This window comes from Xiphophorus couchianus, chromosome 11 (genome assembly GCF_001444195.1).
Source record: "Xiphophorus couchianus chromosome 11, X_couchianus-1.0, whole genome shotgun sequence".
Classification (NCBI taxonomy): domain Eukaryota; kingdom Metazoa; phylum Chordata; class Actinopteri; order Cyprinodontiformes; family Poeciliidae; genus Xiphophorus; species Xiphophorus couchianus.
Genome location: NC_040238.1, coordinates 11,030,955 through 11,051,843, shown reverse-complemented (window position 1 = coordinate 11,051,843; position 20,889 = coordinate 11,030,955). Strand labels below are relative to the sequence as shown.

Here is a 20,889-nt window from a genome sequence, read left to right as displayed (position 1 = left end):
GCAAACAATTCTTCATTTTCCATTTTCAAATACTGTGCGGAAAAGAGCAGTGGAATGATTTGGGGCCTCCTGTCCCTCAGCATCTTTCAACCCGAGAACAGGTCAAACTCGAATTTAACACAGAGCAGTACCGTTTACCGTCACAGCCATTAAAATCCCTCTGAGACGACATTCTGATATCAGAGAGAGTGGAAAATGAGCATAATGCTCTGAGAAAGGTAGTTAACATCCTAAAACTCAAATACAGAGGCAACAAAAGCGATTCAATTGAAATGAGAGAAGCTCTGCCAAGAAAATGTTAAAAAGACTAAATTGATAGTCACTAATGGACACCTATTAGAGAGATTTCTATAAAAGCTTGCATTATGATCCATTATCTCTTTTCACCTAAATCACCTAGAACATCCCATTTAAGTCATCTTTAAAATCGATATTTATTCTAAGATTTTTATTATGCTAAGAAGCACGGATGAGTCTTAAACAGGGTAAATAATGTAGAAATAATACAGTGACACAAAACATGAGGCATCCAAAAATAGAATTTCAATGCCATCGTTAAACTTTACTCCAGGTTCATATGGGATGATACTTGGAGTGGAAGATATGGATGTTACGGCCAGTGGCCTTTTTCTGTGTTTGTTGTTTTTCAGTGGCTAATCAGATTGACTCCACCTGGAAGTGGGTGCTGCCCTGCTTGTCCTGTGCCACATCCTGAGGCCTACCGTGATTGGGTCATCAATTGCCGGCTCCACCAATCACTGTTGAGGCCTCCCTTTAAGAACCAAGGACATCCTGGGAGAAGGCGTGGATGTTTCTTTGTTTAGACAGCTTGCCACTTTGTTAGGGGTTTGACTGCTGTAAACTTGTTTTGATAGCTCTGATAACCTTTGTTAGCTCTGACAACCTTTGTTAGCTTGCATAGCTTGTGTCACTCACTTTGTCCCCGTGTGGGATCTTTGATTCTCTGTTAGAGATTTGTAGTTTGTTTTGTGTACCCTGTTCTGAAAGTCTATTTTTGTTTGGTTAAGTTCTTTGATTTACAACTGATTGTTTTGGGGTTTTGTTTTGTTTAGTACGCTTTTGTTAGTCTCTACATTTTGACTATTGTTAATTTGTACCCCCTTTATTTTTGTTGAACCCAAACAATAAAACCTCTAAACTGTTAAACCTTACCACCTAGGTCTCTTTAATGTACTTCCCTTTCCCCTGGCTGAGCCGGGTCGTAACAATGGACTTAAAGTTTTATCACAATATCTTGTGGTACGACTACAATAGTGACTATACGGGCTATTTATTACTTCTTTATTAAGCTGCAATTGTGTCACAGTGACAACACAAATAATGCTCTTTGAAAACATTCCCTTTAGTAATGCATTTCTTTAGGACACCAGTCACAAAGAAAAGTGATTTATATTATTAAACTGCAGATGGTAGCTGCATTTAATTAGATTTTCAAATGTACTGATATTTACTGATGCTTTCATTAAACAAACAGTAGAGAAAGTATTACAGCTAATAAATTACTTTAAGTGAAATTTATTGGGACAACAATAAGTCAATATTATTTTAATAAATGCATCACAATAATAAACGATAGAATAAATGTCCACCCTTGATATTAAAAAAATTAAACCAATGATGCATAATTTAAAAAATAAACAAAGTTCACATGATGGAAAAAGTAACAGAAGCTCTGAACACATTCTGTGTGCTGGGTTCACACAGAATGTTTAGATGCTCAATTCGATTTTTGTTTTTTATCCGATTTTATTCGCGTTGTGGTTCATGCTGCTAATTAAATGTGATCGCAATGAGACTTCTGTGTGAACGGTTTACAACGCCAAAGCGACCCGCATGTGCAGAAGAAAAACGGAGACATCAGTCAGCAGCGATTTGTTTACAGAAGTAATGGATGGCGCGTATACATGTCAGATTTAGAGACGTTTATCCAGTCAATTATCAGAGTAACTGATAGAATAACTGATCACTAAAATAATCATTAGTTGCAGCCCTAATTACCAGTATTAATACAGATTTCTCATGTGACATCACACTTCCGGAAACTTTGTAGCTGACAGCCAACTCGGTAGGTATCCATGACTAACTGTCATGACAGTTGCTATGGCAACAATAAGCTAGCCACAAGCTTAGAACTAGCTCTCTTTTTGTTCCCATCTAATTTATCAACAAGTACATTACAGCTATTACTCGATGAAAGGTTTTGAGTGCTCCGATTTCTTTTTGTTGGTATTGAAGCCAAAGTTCACGTATGCTTTGTGCTGCGGTTTAGTAGCACAGATCACTTCCAGTTCATACTTGTTGGAACCATGTATGGGTTGCTATAAAACTATTTATCAATTGCACAACTTTGTTCTGTATTGAAATGTTAATAAAATGTATTAAAAACGTTGCTTTTTATATATCTTAAATACAAAAACTTAAGCTGAAAATCTATATATCAGAAACCCTAAGAAATTCCACAATTGCATTGAAAAAAGGAAAGAAAAATTATCTTGAATTCTTCCAGAAATACTGTAAATGACAACATCATTCAAAGGAAAATTGAATTGCAGATGGTAACACAAATTAACAAATTGGTGATGGTAACAAATTAATAACAGTCTAACAGGAATAAATCTGGCTTTATGGAGTAGAACATCAACATTTAAGCTTTAAGCAGAAAATCTTTTGTTTTTCACACTGGAGGAGGAGCATTCAGTACTTAAACAATACTAATTATTAGCATCTAAAGTCATTTCAGTAACTGAATAAAAATTGGGTCATAAATGCTGAAAATAGAAACATTTACTGTAATGAGAAATTTGGCTTAGTTTCTTGAATTCAGCTCCAGGTGAAAGGAAAATGGGCTAAACAAAATGAATAAATAATATTTCTAATCAATAAATAATATTTCTAATCTTCTCCTGGATTCAGTTTGTTTTTCTCCACAATATGAGCCAGAAATATCCTGCAGTAGAGAGATGGCATGCTCCAGTGAGTCACCTCCAGCCATGACTTGACCTTTAAACACAACCTACTCTGAGCAGCAGCCTGTTCTCACGGGAGGAAAAAAAGTAAAGAAGAAATCTCTGGTCATACACCAACATTTCAAATAGGTAACCCCAGAGAGCTGCTTCACTATAACACTATCTCTTCCTCTTTATCTTACCTGACTTTAATTACTGCAGGCGCACCCACTTTGAGCAGTGAAGAGGAAATTAATGGGAAGGATGAAATACGTGATTACATGCTCATCTTTCTATAATGAACAGAAACGGCGAAGCAGCTTGTGTGGTAAGAGGCCAAAATGGCGAATATTACATGAATTGGAGTTGTTTAACATTAGCTGCACATGCATTCACTCCATGAACTGATGCCATCAAAGAATGCAGGAATTCATCTTGAGGAAACGTAAAATTGTTGGTCTAATTCTGCTGCTGTGGGCTGGGGATCAATACTGAACCTGAAGAGGGGAAACCCATAGCAGGGATGATTATTCCAAACATGCGAGAATATTTAGACACAGAACTGGCAAAAAGTATTTTCTCCCTTATGAATTTATTTTGGTTTTGGTCTTTTTATGTCATGTCTTTCTGTGGTGACCTGCACAGAAAAATATGATGGTGAAAGAGCCATTATATTTGTGGAGTCTCTCTTTCTGATTGTTGGATCTTGAACTCTGACCTTAACTGGGACAAGTGAGACCCGGCAGTAATTTAGACCAGTGTTTTTCAAAGTGAGGGCCACCAGGCAGCGCTGTGGGGGCCTCAGAAAGTTGGAGGGAGGATTTGTAAAAAAGAATAATCTTAAGCTTTTCATCACAATGTTTTTATGTTTTTCAATCATTTTTCAAAAAATAAAAACTTACATTTTCTGACTGGCTGCCAGTTAAATTCATCAACTTGCTTCGCTCCTCAAGCTAGTTTAGCAAGCAAGAAAAAGTTTCTGGCAAGACAAGAGCAGAGAACTTCTGCTGCAAAAAACCATCAGAATAAAATCTGATGTGATTAATATAAAATATTCAATATTTTCTTATAATCAAAAAAGGGGATTGTGATGAAAAATGTTATTATCTGGTAATAAAGTTGTGATATATTATCTGAATATAAACTTTTCTGAAACAAACACATGGCCATCTGAAACCGCAAGATATGAGGGAGCATTTATCATAAATAAATGTAATGGGTTTGGATAAAATCAACACTTGAAAATTAGTTGTATTTACTCTGGTTGTACCTGCCTAATATTTATTTTCTTTTAACTAAAACATTTTTTTAATTTATTTTAACTTTTTTATCTAGAACATTTAAGAAAGAATCTGAAAGAGCAAATACGTTTTGCAGAACTGTTATTCTGAACAGCCGAGGTCACATGACAATAGTCAACATTTACACCATGATTTTATTTGTACTGTTGCTCAACAACTTGTTGACAACACTGTTTGAGTAGAAAAAAATGTTTTTTGAAAGATTTAGTCATATTTCATAAAATATTCCATGATTTAGGTTGGAAAACATGAATCATGTTAGATTCATGTGTTAGTGATGCAATAAAATAAGAAAAAACAAACTAAATGAGCCTCTGTTGTGCATCTCTACTTGCCACTTTCTCAATAAAAAAGACAGAAAATGGGATATCAGAGATGGAAAGTGTGTGTAATAAAACCACCAGAGCATCAGTGAACAAAGAAATGAGACTTACTTGAGGGTGAATTGTTCCACAGTGGAGTTGGGCATCAGGTAAAGCAGGATCTTCAGTGTTTCTCCAGGTTGGAGCGGTTTCTCTGGCAGCCTGAGGAACATGTTCTTGTCCAGCTGTTTGTCCACCAGCAGCTGCTCCTGACTGGCCTGGTAGAGGCTGATACTCCCGATGCGCAGCAGAGGGTGCTGTGACAGAGGTTCTCCCCTGGCCCCGCCGCCCCCTCTGTGACCCTCGCTGCATTCCCCGTCCAGATTGGGCTCGTGCAGCGTGTAGTACAGCTCGGCCTGCAGAGTCTCACTGGTTAATCCATCCAGGATCCCGTCGCTGGAGCTTTTCCTGCGGCCCAGCGGTGCCACGTTGGCGTTGAACCAGGACGGAGGCAGCTCCAGCTGCGCCAAGCACTTGGCCAGGTTGCCCCTCATGCGGCAGGACGTCTTGATTTCCCGGACGTCCCTGAAGCCGTGCAGTCGGATGCACGGCAGGTTGTCCTGAGCCTTGAAGTCGTCCCAGTCACGGCCCGCAATGTAGAAGAACACCTGGACGATGGGGTTGTTGGAGAAGACCCTCGCCTGGACAATGAAGGCCCGCACCTTCCAGCCGACTGTCAGCTGCCCCGGGATGTCCAGAGGGCTGGCTGGCTGCAGCAGCTCCTTGGATAGAGCCTGGTCCTGGGCAAAAGGCCCAAAGCTTATGTTGATGGCGGGGAGGTCTTTTGTCTGGAAAACCACAAAACTCTCAGAGCGCTGCAGCGGATGTCCGGAGCTGCTGCTGCTGCTCCTACTGCCGCCGCCAACCGTTTGTCCTGTGATCTGGGCCTCCCGCAAGAAGAAAGCCAGTTGTGCATTGGACATTTTGAAGCTGGCAGGCAGATACACACTGGGTGGTGGAGCGCTGGCTGTCATCGCTGAGGCGCTGAACAGGACATCCGAGCTGGTTGGGGAGATTTTACCTGCAAGAGCTGGGAAGAGAGAAACAAGGATCATTAAACTCTTCAACAGTTTCCTTAAAGGTGACCTCTTGTGCTTCCTTGAGGATAGATCTATGGGCTATACAAAACATTACATTACATTGAACAAAATGTTCATTTTCAGATAATGAGATTTTAGTCTGCTCAGTTCTGTCTATTTTGAGCTTTAAATTCAAATAAGATGCTGCTGACCATGCACCGTATCTTCACACTCACACGTGAAACAGACGCACAATACTTCTTTGAAAAGCGGAAGTGGAGCCTGCTACACAACCAACAAGATGCAGCAAGTGGTTTCTGAATAGCAAGTCAATAACAAAAAATTTGTTTTTTCAAGCAGCGAATACAGTAATAAAACCAGCTGATCAGACATGTTGGAACTTCATTTAGTTCGCTAGGCAACTAGCAGAGCGCCATTTGGGTTGCTAGGTAACAGCACAGTGTGAGTTAACAACCAGGAGTTTTTTTTAAGGTTTTTGGCTCAGGTGACCTTTATTTGAGAGTGGTGATGTTTTTTTTAGATGTTTTTTTAAGCGATTGGGCTGCTGTTAGAAGCACCTAAGACACAAAAGTATAAAAACATGCAAAATATGAATTTTGCTTAATAGTTATTATGCAGACAGAGAGTCAGTGACAAAAATGAATCAGGAAGCGAGACGGAGCCTCTTTGTTGTGTCAGCTGAGTGACAGAGTCAAACAGGTCAACACACACTGATCAGATAATAATCTACTGCTGATACACGTCCAACAAACAGTCTGGTTTATATTACTGGACTGTCAACAAGTCACACAAGGATAATTAAATTGAATATAAATTTGTATTCAAAATATTAGCAAAGCAACAACAGGATGTTGGGACTGTATTCCTCTATGAGGTCCCAGATGTTTTCTAAATAATAATCTTTTGGGGTACAACAATTGCAGTTTTCTGGCCAATCAAAAGCTTTTTAAAAGTCTGATTGCTTCCGATTTCAGCCGATACTGATTTATTTTTATAAACATCAGATGTTGAAAGGTCACAATGAACTTCAATGTTCTGATCTTATTTTATTGAAAAACACTGAATAACACCTGTGAAACAATGCAAACTTGGCTTAACTTAGTGCCCTCAAATATAAATGAAACGTCTAGAACAGGGGTCGGCAACTCAAAATGTTGAAAGAGCCATATTGGACCAAAAAACAAAAAAACAAAAAACAAATCTGTCTGGATCCGCAAAAAATTTAAAGCCTTATATAAGGCTTATAGTGAAGGCAAAACAGGCTTTAAGTGTTTATATGAGCTATTTTAGCCTATTATCAAAACGACTAAGTGTACACATAATTAGTATTCATGATTAAATGTTTATTTTTCTTGCAGTGCATCCTGGACAGAATGACGCACCACGTGACTATTCTGTTGTACGATGGTGCTTTAAGTTTACCTTCCATTACAATATTAATGTTTTATGTTTTGTTGCATTGATAAACTGAAATAAATATAATAAAAATCACTAATCAATTTATAAAAACAACCACTTTCTTACTAAATATATGTGCCTATATGGCAGGATTGTGTTCTTACGTGTTTAATGTGACTTCTGTTTACGGACGTCACTGGACAGCTTCTCAACATCGGGCATGTAAGATGCAACTTTCATCTTGACGCGGCAGCTAATGTACCATACCCTCCCTGGAAACGTCTTTCCACATTACCGTATTTTTCGGACTACAACACACTACTTTTTCCTCATGCTTTGAACCATGCGGCTTTATAGGCCATTGCGGCTTATATGTGTACGTTTCCAGTTGTTTTGGCTTTTTTTTTTTCTCTAAAAATTTGTAAGTGCGGCTTATAGTAAGGTGAGCTCTATAGTCCGGAAAGGACAGTATTTGCTATTTGTCAACTTCTTGCTACATAGCAAACATTCAGGTAATCCTTCCGCATTGGCAATGAATGCAAATGATTCAGTCCAAGAATTGCAGAATCTCTCCTTGGCTATTTTCCTCTTTTTCCCTTTGCTCTCCATGGCCCACCACACACCCGTTAGTTTGTTTACAGCAGCCACCTGCCTCGCGCCCCGCCCAGCTGAAAGAAACGTGTCACAGGCTTTGCCGCAAATCGTCGTTGACAGAAATGTTGAAATGTAATATTTATTCTACACATTTTTATTGCATTGAAAAACGTTAAGAATGATTGTGTCATGTTTGTCCTCCTACAGAAACCATATTAGAACAAAAAATATATATTTCCCATCCCCATCTTTTTCCATTTTCAAACATTTTGAAAAAGCTCCAGAGAGCCACTAGGGCTGCGCTAAAGAGCCACATGCGGCTCTAGAGCCACGGCTTTCCAACCCCCGGTCTAGAGTATTGCCTTCCAAAGTACTATATTAACTAAAAAAATAAAAAAATCCCTTAGTCATTCATTTTTCACATTTATAAAAAGTTAAAATTGCACAACAGGTTAGAACACAGAGCTGTTTCTGAGCCTCCTCAGAAGCAGTATTTTGCTTTTACAAAATCACAAGGCTTGAGATTCATTGACAACAAACAAAACAATTAAAACCACCAATGAGGTGTCGGGAAATTTAAGTTTTCCTTGTAGTGCAAAAAGAAAGTATCCAAACACAGGAGCTTAAATGAAGACAAGATCGGTTTCACCCAAAATCAGAAATTGTGGATGATCAGTTGGTGCACGACTAGGAAAAGCGTATCAAGATATGCAGAAAAGGGTCAGCTGCTCAGCAAAATGCTTTGAAATCAAAACTAAAACCAGAATATTGTGGACAGAAAATCTAAAAACTAAGCCTTGATTTCTTGCCATTTTGGCTTATTTATTTATTTATTTATTTATTTTAATTTTCAGGCATTCATCAGTTGCAGGTCAACAAAACAAATTCTACAGCTCAGATGGAATATATGGACTTAAAATTTATCAGAATATTTTGTGGTATTTACTGATGCAGTGATAAAAGCAATGACAAAAGGGGATAAAAAGTAGTGGGTTAGATAATCAATTACTTAATCATAAGTACTGTTTTAAAAAAAAAAAAAAAAAGATAAAAAAACAAACCAGCACAGAACATCTTACAGATAACTACAGGACCATTATAATAAAGATTTTCTCACTGAAGAACAAACATTGACATAAAACAGGTATATTTTGCTACTCTCAAAGAGTGGAAAAAAGTTAAAACTAATAATTAATGTCAAGATGATCATGTGGAGTTTAGCAGTTTTACAATAAAATTAAAATTTGTCATTTCTATACCATTGCTAAATGGTACAATAATCCATACTCCATGTTACCTGTGAGTGCAGTAATGATTTGAAAACACCCATGCTTAGCCAAGCTATCAGCAAGAAGCCCCAATCAGTTAAACAGCAGCATTTGCTGAAAAGGTTTAGTTTTCCAAAATCACTCGACAGGTCAAATGAAAAACTGGTTCTAGGGGACGTAGGCAGTCCAACAGGTGATCGTGTTTAAGTTAAAGTAGTCTGAAGCATCATGATATAAAGATTTTTCTAATGCTATGCTACTGGACTTTATCAAATACCAGGAATACATGACATACATGAAGTTACTGTCTTTTGCTAAGCAAGAAATGCTCTTCAAATGGGTGTTTTCACAAGACAACCACCCAAAAGAGACCAGTAAACAAGCAGCATCTTGGTTCCAGACCAGCAACAATGATGTTAGGGAGTGACCAGTCCAAGCCCTCGACCTTAACCCAATACATAATTCATGATGTAACATCAGATATCCTGTTTCTGTGGAGAAATCAGGACATGCACAGACAATGTGGTCTAATCGTCCTGGATCAGGAAACCCGTTCACAAGTGCAAGAAGTCGGATGACTTCATACAACAGATGTGAAGAAGTTCTTAGAGACTGTGTTTTTACAACTAATTATTAGTTCGGTGAGTGACGACAAAGCCAAATATTTGTTTGTAAGCAGCCCATTATTAGATTCAACCATGTTTTGATTTGGAACAGACTTTGCAATGTCCCCAAAATCATTGTACGGAAACAAAAACCTTGGAGGATTTTGAGCTTTACTCGCTTTTTTTAAAAAAACACACAACTATTATTTTTTAACCAACTGTACATAATACACTAGACTTAAGTCACAAAGTCAGAATCCTTCATTTTCAAACACCATTACCCTGCAATTGTTGAACGAATACAGTAAGGCAAATAAACGTAAGAGTGAAAGAAAGAAAATGAGACATACTTATGAGAATTATCCAGAGTTGAGCACAAACACACAGTTGCCTGTCCCCATAGTCCAAATCAGAGATTAAAAGTCCCATATTCCAAGTGGTTTTATCATTGAAATCTCATTCTTTAAATCTAAAAACAAATCAAAGGTGTCCTTTTGAAGTAAATCCTCTTCCAAAGCGGTGTTATTCCATGTAAATCTGTTGGCTCTCTTAGAAATAAGAAATCCTTGCAGAATAAAGAATGAATGAGTGGACAAAAAAGCTGAAAGCACCGGCAGTCCTTCACTCACTCCTGTCCTCGCTGCCAGCTACACAGAGCTCCTTAAACTTGTGCTTCTCTTGATGCCTTGAAGCTAACTCTCTGTTAAACAGTGGCTCAGCCTCACACGGCAGCGCAGCGAGTCCCAGACTGTGCATGGCTCCGGGACAGACCCTGACAGACAAGCTGAGCCTCCTCCCGGTTGGTGGGCTGTACGAGGACTATAGACAAAGCCTCTGACGCTGGCCGCCCCCCTTCCCAACTCTCACCCCCTCTACATCCCCACATCTCGCCACACCTAGTCTCCAGTCTATAATCACCATGTTAGCTCTGGGTGATAGTCAGGACCCGCAGCCCTCTGAGGATTCAACTTACACCACACACAAGAAACACACTAGTGCCCGATTTATCTTCTCCCTCTCTGGCTCTCTGAACGTGTTCAGGCAGACTCATGTGAGCCAGAGAGAGAAAAAGAGGTGGGGGATGGATGATTTGCTTGAATGCCTTAAGGCGAAGAGAGAGAGTCAGAGAGAGAGAAAGAGAGACAGAAAAAGGAGTGAAGAGGAGAAGTGGAATAGCAGGGATTAGATAAAGGTTATTGATGAATTAGCTTAGATATGCTCCTCCTTTCTCATACGTCGACCCCCTCTCAGAATGCTCTGGCCTCATGAGAACAAGGGGTTACCGGCACAGGGGGAGGGGTGCACACACTGCCATGCTGCCTCACTAACATGTGCCTGGAATTCCCATAGTGAAAGAGGAATTCACAGACCTGTGTGTGTTGGAGGGGGCTCTATAAGCTGAAAGGAAGCAACAAAAGACGGACACTTACACCCATGGAGGAGACCCGACAGAGGCCGTCTCCTTATTACCCCAAAGCTCTTTAAATCACAGGAATGTGTACTCTCATCTCGGTCGACTGACACAACGTCCCACTCCAGAAGACATCCCACCGAGTCGTGCTCTGGGGTCCGCCATACAAAGCTCCCACCAGTGCCGCTGCATATTTTACAAGCCACACAACAACATAAAACTCAGACTCCACCACTAATCCGTGCTTCAGGAAAGGATCAAATATGTGCCTCACGTTTCAGGATACACACACTGTCTGCCTGCCAACTCCAATAATCAAAGTGGTGTATTTTTACCTCCCCGCTGTTAAAGGTCTATATGATATCACCGCTGTGTTTAAACAGCGTTGCTACTTTGCTTTATTCCTCTCACTGTCTCGAGGTGGATGTAGCCTTCAGCTCTGACAAAACTTGAATCCCCAGGTCTCCTGGCTCTTTAGCTACCTGTGAGTTGCCCTTGAGCAAGGCACTGCAGGGAGAGCATTTTTGAAAGGTAGGAAAACACCTGCTGCAGGTGCATCTTTTTTTTTTTGTTTGAAAAATGAGAGAAAATGAGAGGGCAAAGGAAACTCAAGCTAGCACCTCATTATACAGCTCTTTTGGTACTAATGACATTTATTGAACAGTAATATGAAAGGAAGAGAGAAGGGGAAGGCTGGGAATTTAATCAAAGACAAAGCCTCTGCACATGGTGTGCCTGCTCGGTCAACAGCACATGTACACAACTTTTTTTTATTATTATTTGAGGCTTTTGAAAGTCATTCCCTTAACATTCACATTATGTGCAAACAGTAAATTTGAAACCCTGATGTTCTTAAGCCCAACACCATGTTCTCAATAACCACAGAGCAGAACTAGCTGAGATCTTGTCTTTGAAGACTGCAAACATGGTTGTGAGAGGAAGCATCTGTGGTAGAGTTCAATGTGCATCAGAAACAACTTCAACTTTGTGCTAAGAATTCAGACAGCTGTTGATTTGGTCATACAAGGACCAGATGTATATTAAAAGCATCTCCTGCAACCTGCACTCCCACAACCTCACAAAGTGTCTTTCAACCCTTCTCCAGACCCACAAGTACACATACAAAAAACAACCATGATCTTTGCTGCAATTTTGCAAGAGTAAAGGTCTGGTCCACTGTTCCACAGTCAGGACAAAATAAGCCTGAGCATCTTTCCAATAACCCTGGAGTAAGCCTTTCCAGGGAAGCCATTCCCTGATAGTTGGAACACACACTCCAATTCCATCCCTACATCATCTTCCATCTAACCCAGGGTTGGGTCGCAGAGGCAGCATCCTTATCAGAGAGGCCCAGACTTCCCATTCTCCTGTCACTTGGGTCAGATCCTCCAGGTGGAATCCCAAGGTGATTATAGGCTAGTCGAGAAATGAAAGCACTGGGTCTTCCTCTGGATCTCCTCCCAGTGGGACAAGCTTGGAACACCTCAACAAGAAGGCCTCTCTTGATGTGGAGGAGCAACTACTGTATATTCTGAGTCACCTCCCTGATGACTGAGCTTCTCACCCCATCTCTAAGAGAGAGCACAGACACCATGCGGAAAAAACTCATTGAGACAGTTTGTATCAAAGATCATATTTTTTCTGTCACTACCCAAAAGCTTTTGAACATAGATGAGAGTAGGAAAGTAGATCAACCAGTATTTTTGCCTTTTGACTCAGGTTCTCTCTTCACTAGGACAGATCAGTACATCGCCTTCATCACTGCAGATGCAGCACCAATTGGCTTATCAATCTCTTGCTCCAATTTTTCCTCATTTGAAAAGAATACCCCACGATCTGGAAGATCCAGACCTGGAGACTGGAGACCCAGATTGGGTGCAACCTTTAAGAAAGGTAGTTGACAGTCAATATGCAGTTGGTGAAACCTAAAATTGGGAGGGGTTTTTTTTCGTTTTTTTTTTTAAGGATTTGTCTGCTCTGGTGGCCTTTGGCAGTCGACAGGAAAGTGGGTTGTGAGAGAGGGGGGAAGACATGCAACAAAGGTAATCGGGCTGAAACTTGTGATGGCCTCGTCACATATAAGGCCTCCATATATGGGTCGGGTGCTTTACCCCTGCCATACCTGGGATTTCTTTGTAGTTATGTGGAAAACAGAACAGAGAATGAATTCTAGAAACTAAAATATTCCATACGGTGTTTTCCTCTTCCATACTCATCGAGACCCGGAAACTATTCAAAAGTGTGCAGTAACATCTAGCCATTGCAGATGATGTAGAAAGAGTCTATGGAAAAAATATGAAGCATGAATCACATTAGTGTGCTAACAGACCAACTGCAGTGGGACTTCATGACCACATGTATTGTTTCGGTTTCCCAGTGGGTCAGCAAAACACCTTTAAGTTGTATTGAAGCAGGAGAGAATGTAAACAATAGACATAACGACAAGGTGGTGTACACATGTCAGGGACACACCCAAAAGGTATGTAGAGAACTAAGGTGTTCATTTTGTTTGGTTTAACATAAAGACTAAATTGGAAGGGAGCTATTCAGTCCAGATACCATAGATCTGAAAAAAACAGTTCAAGTCTCCATTTTACTAGAAGTATGTTTTCAAAATTCTGTTTCCTTATAGTAAGAACTCAACAGATGAAACCCAGACTAAATTCAAAACAGCCACAGACATGTGGCAATCTCTACTCTGACTTGCTTGGCTTTTATTTTCTCCCAGGTGTTATTATTTTGTCATGACAGTTGGATTTTGTGCCCATCTTTGTACCATTACAAGACCTTGCACTTATCCAGAGCCCTTATGATTATGTACACCGCATGGGTTCGTCTTCTAGGGTACAAAAGCACAATGATGCAAAAACTGCGAGTGCAAGATGTAACAAAGAACAAAGTGTATCCAACCTCTGTGATTCAGACTGGGTTCAGTTGGTTGGTGACTACAGGCAAAAAAATATGTTAAACTGGCCAACTCATCCTTAAACTTGGCCAGTGTTCATTGCACAGAAGAGATGGGCATAATGACATTATTCCTAGCAAATCAATGTGATGGTGATTTGCCTTGTATTTTGCACAATACACGGGAGTACTAACATTTGTTTTTGTGTTGGCTATGGACATTTGCAGTAGTGGTTTGTCTTTTATTGGGTTAGAGAAACAATATGATATTTCTCTATTCTAATTTAGCTTACTGGGGGCTGCGCAACTGCATAAAAATATCAAAGTAATGTAAATTTTGCCCTGAAGGCGCAATATTTATTTTACAACAGGTAAAATACATATTGAACATGTCATGTCAATGTGATTTTTATAGTAAACATTTCTAAAGATGCTATTGACATAAAATTTTCAGAGTTGTTTGTAAGAAGTCCATGCATAGAAAAAGATCAAAACAAATAAGTTCAGAAATTATCTTGGACTGGTAGTAGAGTGCTTCTCTATTATGAACCACTTGACCCCTCAGGTCCTTATTGGAATTGCTCCCTCAGTGTTCCCAGGACTAGACCTAAATAGGCTGAGGAAGAACTTACTTTCCATTTTCCTCTGCTCTGGAACAAACTCTCTGAAAACCTGAGATCTGTAGAAATTGTTCTTCAAATCAAGACTGAATAAATTTGCGTTTGCATAAATTTCAAACAATCTGATGAACAAACTGAAACATGTTTGTTTCATTCAATGCTTTGCTTAAGTGTGAAACAGTTTGGATTACCTTGTGTAGGAGTGAAACTCTCCTATTAAACTTGCTTTTATGGCTAATTAGTGTTACCAGGATGGGTATAATCAGAATGTTCTTTATTAACACTATACATTGATACTATAAAATATTTCGCCAAGTTAGTACTTTAACTCTAAGATTCAGGCTACCTGTTTTCACTACTTTAACATCTGCAGCTTGCAAAAGCAATCCAGTCTGATTAAAGAGAGAAGAACTGAGGAGCCACCCTCAATGCCATCCTCCAACTCTGACAGGGGAGAGAAACAACAAAATACTCTTAGAGCTTGTAGAAAACAGCAAGACCTTGAATGCCCTGCAGAGGATTTATAAGAAACTTTTCAAATGACTACATCTGAATTTTGAAGACTAAGGCCTGTAAGAAAAGAGTTTGAGGCAAGGAGGAGAACATAAGTGCACAGAAAATATTGTTTAATTCTGTCTTACCTTACTTTCAAACTGCCTGTCCTGGAAAATAAATATTCTGGTTGATAAACAGAAATGTAAGACTACTTCGGTACGTTAAATGTACATCTGGTAGCAGTACTCTAACATAATATTTTGATGTTTGAAAATGGAAGTAGAGATCAAAGGGTACGTATTATACAAAATTCACATTTTGCATGTCTTTATACTTCCATTTTGGTCTCTACTGCTTCTAAAAACAGCCCAAGCACTCAAAAACAAAAGCAACAATTTTTGGAAATAAGTTAATATATTTTTACTATCTGGAAAATGAGCCATTTAAAAAAACTTCCAAATGTAACATCACAAATCAGCAGGCACTGTCCCTCACCCCAATGAACCCCCAATGCTTGGGTAACCTAGCAACCCAAGCAGAGCTCCAGCATGTTTGGTGAGCTATGTTTACAGCTGTATGGACTGTACAATGGCTGCTGGAAAATACAAGTGTTTTTGACTTACCATCCAGAAACCACTTGCTGCATTCTTGTTTGTTGTGCAGGAGATTCTACTAATGCTTTTCAAAGATATACGGTTTGCAGCCATTTTCATGTGAGTGTAAACATTGAGTCAGGGGTGTGGCCAGCGGCTTATTTTGAACTAAAGTGACAAGATTTCATAAAAAAAGGCTCAAAATAGGCAGAACTGACCAGACCAGACCTACTTTAAGAATGGGGGAAAAAAAATCCAATGAACATGTTTTGTATAGACCTATCCCAGCCTGTTCAAAGAAGCACAATAAGTCACCCTGAAATAAATGCATGCTGGCTTTTAGAGGGAACTATGATGTTATCTAAACAAACTACAGATTAGATTTTATACAGCTGAATATTCCTCAACTGTATATCAATTGAAAAATATTGTATTAACTGAGAAAGCCCAAAAGACTTACAGCTGTGATAATTTACAAAGTACTGACTCAAGAGAGCTCAACGCAAATCCAAACCACACATTGAGGTCTGTAAAGGCATTTTTCAAAATGATGCATTTTGATGAAAAAATTAAGATTATGTACCACTTTAGATCAGTCTCACAAAATCCTATTAAAATACATTTATATTTATATTAGTAGTAGTTCCCGTATAACATCAGGTACCTTATTTGATTTCATTGAGCTTCTTTATGCAGTAGTAGAATCTATAACTGGGTTGTATATTGATCGAGCCAAAAGCACATTGTCAGTGGCGTCTGGCAAACTGCTGAGGACCGTGAACCAACACAGACATTCGCGCATTAGACCTGAAGGTCACCTGACTATCACCGCCAGCCTCCTAATCCCTTTTCATCCCGATGAAAATGTGCTACGACAATGCATGCAATGAATGTAATAAAGCAAAACAGATCCTAACCCCTTCTCCGTCTGACGCCCGGGGTCTTACGGCCCCATTCGAGGAGGTGATTACAACCTATGATGCATCAGGGTGTGCTCTTCTCATTTCACACTAACGGCATCAGTGGACCGCCGGGTTTGAAAAGGCGAAGCGGCACAGATGGGCTCGCATTGTGAAACCTTATCGCCTCCTTCTTTAGTGGAGGCTCTATTAGACCTCAGGCCAAATTGAATTGAATCACTTCCTGTTGTGCTGCCATTACGAGAAACATCTGCTCTGGGTGTATGTGTGCTTTTGGTCAGGGAATAAGAGGGTCCTTTCATTTCATCACATTACTTTGACTGAACTCAGTACATTTAAATATTGGAGCTGGTGTGACTGCATCAGGTGTGAACTGTTTCACATGTCACATTACAACACAAGTGCTTCGTTGGTTTTCTGTCAGATTTTAATTTTTTTTACCTAGAAAGATAATTATGAAAGGGAATGAAATTAAACAGATCTGAGAAGCGTGGCATGCATTTGTATCCGTCAACCTGAGATATTTTGTAGTACCATATTTTGTGCAGTTACAGCAACAGGATATTTTTGCAGATTCTGTCATAAAACAAATTGCAAAGAAAAAGCGCAAACCGAGTCAGACTTGCTGTAAAACATCTGATCGATCATTTTCTCTCCTGAGCTTTATACATCTGAATATTAATATTTAAGGGACTGTAGATGCGAATTAGCTTTTGCTATAACCTGGTGCAGTGCATGAAATGTTGACATTTATGTTTGAGCTGTATATTGTTCCTTTTTCTAAATAAAGTTCATAAGACATGAACGTTCTGACAGGAGACACTTAAAAAAAAAGTCAGATTCCATTTAGTGCCAAAAGACAATTTAGACCAAAAAAACAAAAAACTTTTGGCAAAAAATTGTTTAGGCCAAGATTTTAGGAAGGTGACAATGTGGATTTGGCTCAAATCAAAAACATTTTTTTGGGGGGGGGTGAAAAGATCAGAAATGAATCATTCAGGCAGCCATTAAAATGTCAGATATGATTTGAATTTGCCTGCAGTGTGAACATAGTCTGAGTTTAAAGCTTGGGTGTTACTTTCTAACCTAATTCTACTCTAAACGTCTACGATGCGGTTTGATTTGTAATATTCTCCAAGAATCAGAGAACAGTTGGATTAAAGCAAAAGTCAAATTATTAATAGACTTAATTGTCTATAAGTCACAAACTAGGCAAATTATAGACAATTGGCTTTCTTGAGGAGCATCAGATTAAAAGGGGCTGAATATAAGGATAGAACACATTTCCGACTTCCACTTCAAAATTAGCCATTTCTTTATGTTGGCCAATCACATAAACCCCCACTAAAATACATCAAACTTTGTGGTTGTAATGTGAAAAATGCCCCAAAATAAAAACATATAATGAAAAAAAGACAATATATATGATTTATTTTATTAAAATGGCATTAAAACCAAACAGGACAGCAGTAAGCTGACAGCTAACTGCCTTTAGATGGGAAACGTTTGAAAAAAAACCTTTTTAATAAATTTTATATTCCAGGGAGAAAGTGGATTAAAGTTGTGCTTTTAACTCAAATAACCTTTTAAAGCAGAGCCACCCTGTTCACTTTACCAAGGTATGCTCAAACACTCCAACTCTGAAGTATCTTTTGTGCTACTGTGTGTTTTTTTTTTCTTTCTTCCGAGGCATTTGACTGAATAAGGTGAAAAAGAAAATCCTTGTAGCATAGTGAAATAAAACACCTAACTATCCCTGCCCATGCAAAAGCTGTCAAACATAAAAGCATTCTGCTAAGTCTGAGGACTACAGAGAAGAGGGCGGCAGAAATCTGATCTCTAGAAAAAAAGAGGGTAAATATATCTGTAAGTGAAAGGTAAGGATAAAAATTTTTATTTGGTTTAGAAGGACGTTTCCCAAGCAGAACTGCTTTTGCTCTGGTCTGAGCACACCCTGAGTTATTTGGACTGGGATTTCTGAGCTGCTCTTTGCCATAAGGATTGTGACGTTGATAGTGATGCAGTAAAGGTTTGCAAAGTTTCTCACTGAAGCATTTTTTCCCCAGTTAAAAGGAAAAGGAAATCTAGTTTCATATCAACATTCATACATTTTTGCCAACAGTCGAACACAACTGTGCACCATTCCAGGGTTTCTACCAGCAGATTTTTACCATCACTAAACATTAAAATGACATCTACAGCAAACATCATAATTCACGGAGACTTCTTAGCAAAACTCATCTGTCATCTTTTCATCAATGCTTCAAATAAGATGAAACTCAGAGCTGACCCATCCTAAAACACCATCACATCCATCACTCCTACCGCACACCTCACTACTGTCTCACTGCCTCCACATTTTCTGCACCTTGACGATACACAGCAAAAAATTTCTTTAATGCAATTGAGGTAGTGCAGTGATAATACAGTATCAGTGCCAGATATGTAGTTTTCCTAGATGTATTCAGTATTTTTTTCAAGACGTTTTGGCATTTTTCTCAATTTGTTACATACAGAACATTCAAAATACCCTTTAATTTGTCTACCAATAAATTTTGAAATATACAAGGTGCAATATTAGACAAAATGATATATTTTTTCAATTTCAAACATAATCATCACACTATGAGACATACTGGAATTCTGGGTGCTTACTGCCAATTTCTGCTTTGTATTCAGGTAATCCAGAAAATGTCTGCCCATTCCTTATCTCATAAACGTTTAATAGATCCAAACTCTGCAACAATCAAAGCCTTTCATCTCAAAAGGGTTTGTGTTATCACTCAATTAGCAGATTGAAATGCACACAGTATAAAACAAGCCTGAACACGAAAACATTACTAGCACCTTAGACTCCCAGTTTGTCTTTTTCTTTTTAGTTCCCCTCTGTGTGCTCTGGGTATTCATATCAACTAGACCTGCACAGCGCTCTACCAAAGACAAGCTGCTGCTGGAATATTTCAAAACACGTCTCGCTTCAAGTTTCATCACTTTTCATCTTCATACAAAGCAAAATTACATTAGTGCTTCAGAACGTTTTCCTGGGTGTGTGTACAGTATTAGCATGAAATCAAATCACGGTGATAATAGAGAGTGAGGTTTATCGCTTATTCTACAGACAATCTGCTGTATATTTCACCTCGTTACGCCTTCCCTGAGGCATGTGTGAAACAAATTTTCATCAGATTTGGCTGATCTAGATATGAAGAGTTACGTTGGTTTTCACAGCAGATGAAAATGATGTTTAAAGGCCGTTTGAAAATGATCTCACACAGAAGATGCTTTTTATTGCATTTAAATAATAGAATACTTCATTTAAATGTAGCACATTGTTCCTCAAGTGAAAGTAATTGTTCTGTAAATATACATTTTCAAGAGCAGGATGCAGTAGCCATTATAATTAGGTATTTTTACTATCAGAGCTCCTGTCCCTTTTATTGAGGGACAGGAGCTCTGAAGGACTGGAATTGGAGTTTTCTTTTGTCAAAAGCTCAGGCAACGTCAGCGGCTCAAAATAAGTTTTATTTAGCTGGACTGAAAAGGTCAGCTGACAGCATGTCTACTGGATATCATCATGGACAGAGTTACATTTATTTTGGTTAATTTGAGATTTTCAATTGACCACTGCAAATCAGTCCAAGACAACCAAAAGACAGGACATAACCAGGTCTGGATGGAGATGTAGGTAAGCTGATAATTAGTTTACTTACTGAGGTTTAACATGTGAAGAAAAAACAAATCTGTTGTCAACCTGTCTGGTTGAAAGTTAAAAATAAAGAGAACTGTGGTAAATATCAACATATTTAGATACTCTACTACTGAGCTCTTAGATCCATGGTGGGCATACTTTTGCTAGACTGCCAGTAGCAGAGCTAACTTTTTGTTCAGTGATTTAGCATCTTTGAAAATGTTTAGCACACACAATTTAAATTATTTTTTCTGTTTAAGTTGCCAAGCGGTTATTTGGCTGTTTTTTTCAGTGGACTAAATTTCTACATCTATGCTGAAGTTTTGGTTGTCAAATTTTTAATTCGATAAGTAGTTATGAATTCTTCAAGTAGTTAGATGTTTATATTCATGCTCTTATTTTGAAATGGATGAAGACCTGTTACACAGCACTTCTGTTTCCTCTCTGGATGGAGTCAAACAGTTTGATTCCTGACCAGAAAACCAGTTAATAAATTACAATCTCTGATAGTAAGCTTGAATTAGGCACCGCCTAAAGCAAAATTCACACAGAAACCAAAGTTTTAGAAAGCAAAATAACTTAAGAGAAGTGAAGAGATAATGATCTGAAAAAGCTTCCTCTAATGTTGGCGATATCTGAGCAGGGTTGAAAAGACACTTTGAAATTCACTTGCAATTTTGAATCAAACCAACCCTGTGGACAGGACGCATCAGATGCTGGGTTA

General features: G+C 38.8%; 1 protein-coding gene across 2 annotated transcripts in view; it reads right to left on the bottom strand.

Annotated features, from left to right (window-relative positions):
• Nucleotides 1-20,889, bottom strand: part of tmem132e (transmembrane protein 132E) — a 432,688-nt gene that overhangs the window by 130,042 nt on the left and 281,757 nt on the right. The window contains exons 1-2 of one of the 2 annotated variants that reach the window (XM_028031670.1): nt 9,885-10,548; nt 4,702-5,659 (exon numbers count right to left, since the gene is read on the bottom strand). In XM_028031670.1, coding sequence (XP_027887471.1) covers nt 4,702-5,659; nt 9,885-9,963 — 1,037 coding nt within the window. In that variant the 5' untranslated portion in view covers nt 9,964-10,548. Of the gene's footprint in view, nt 1-4,701; nt 5,660-9,884; nt 10,549-20,889 lie in introns of those variants that run through there. The other variant, XM_028031671.1, reaches the window with a different exon arrangement.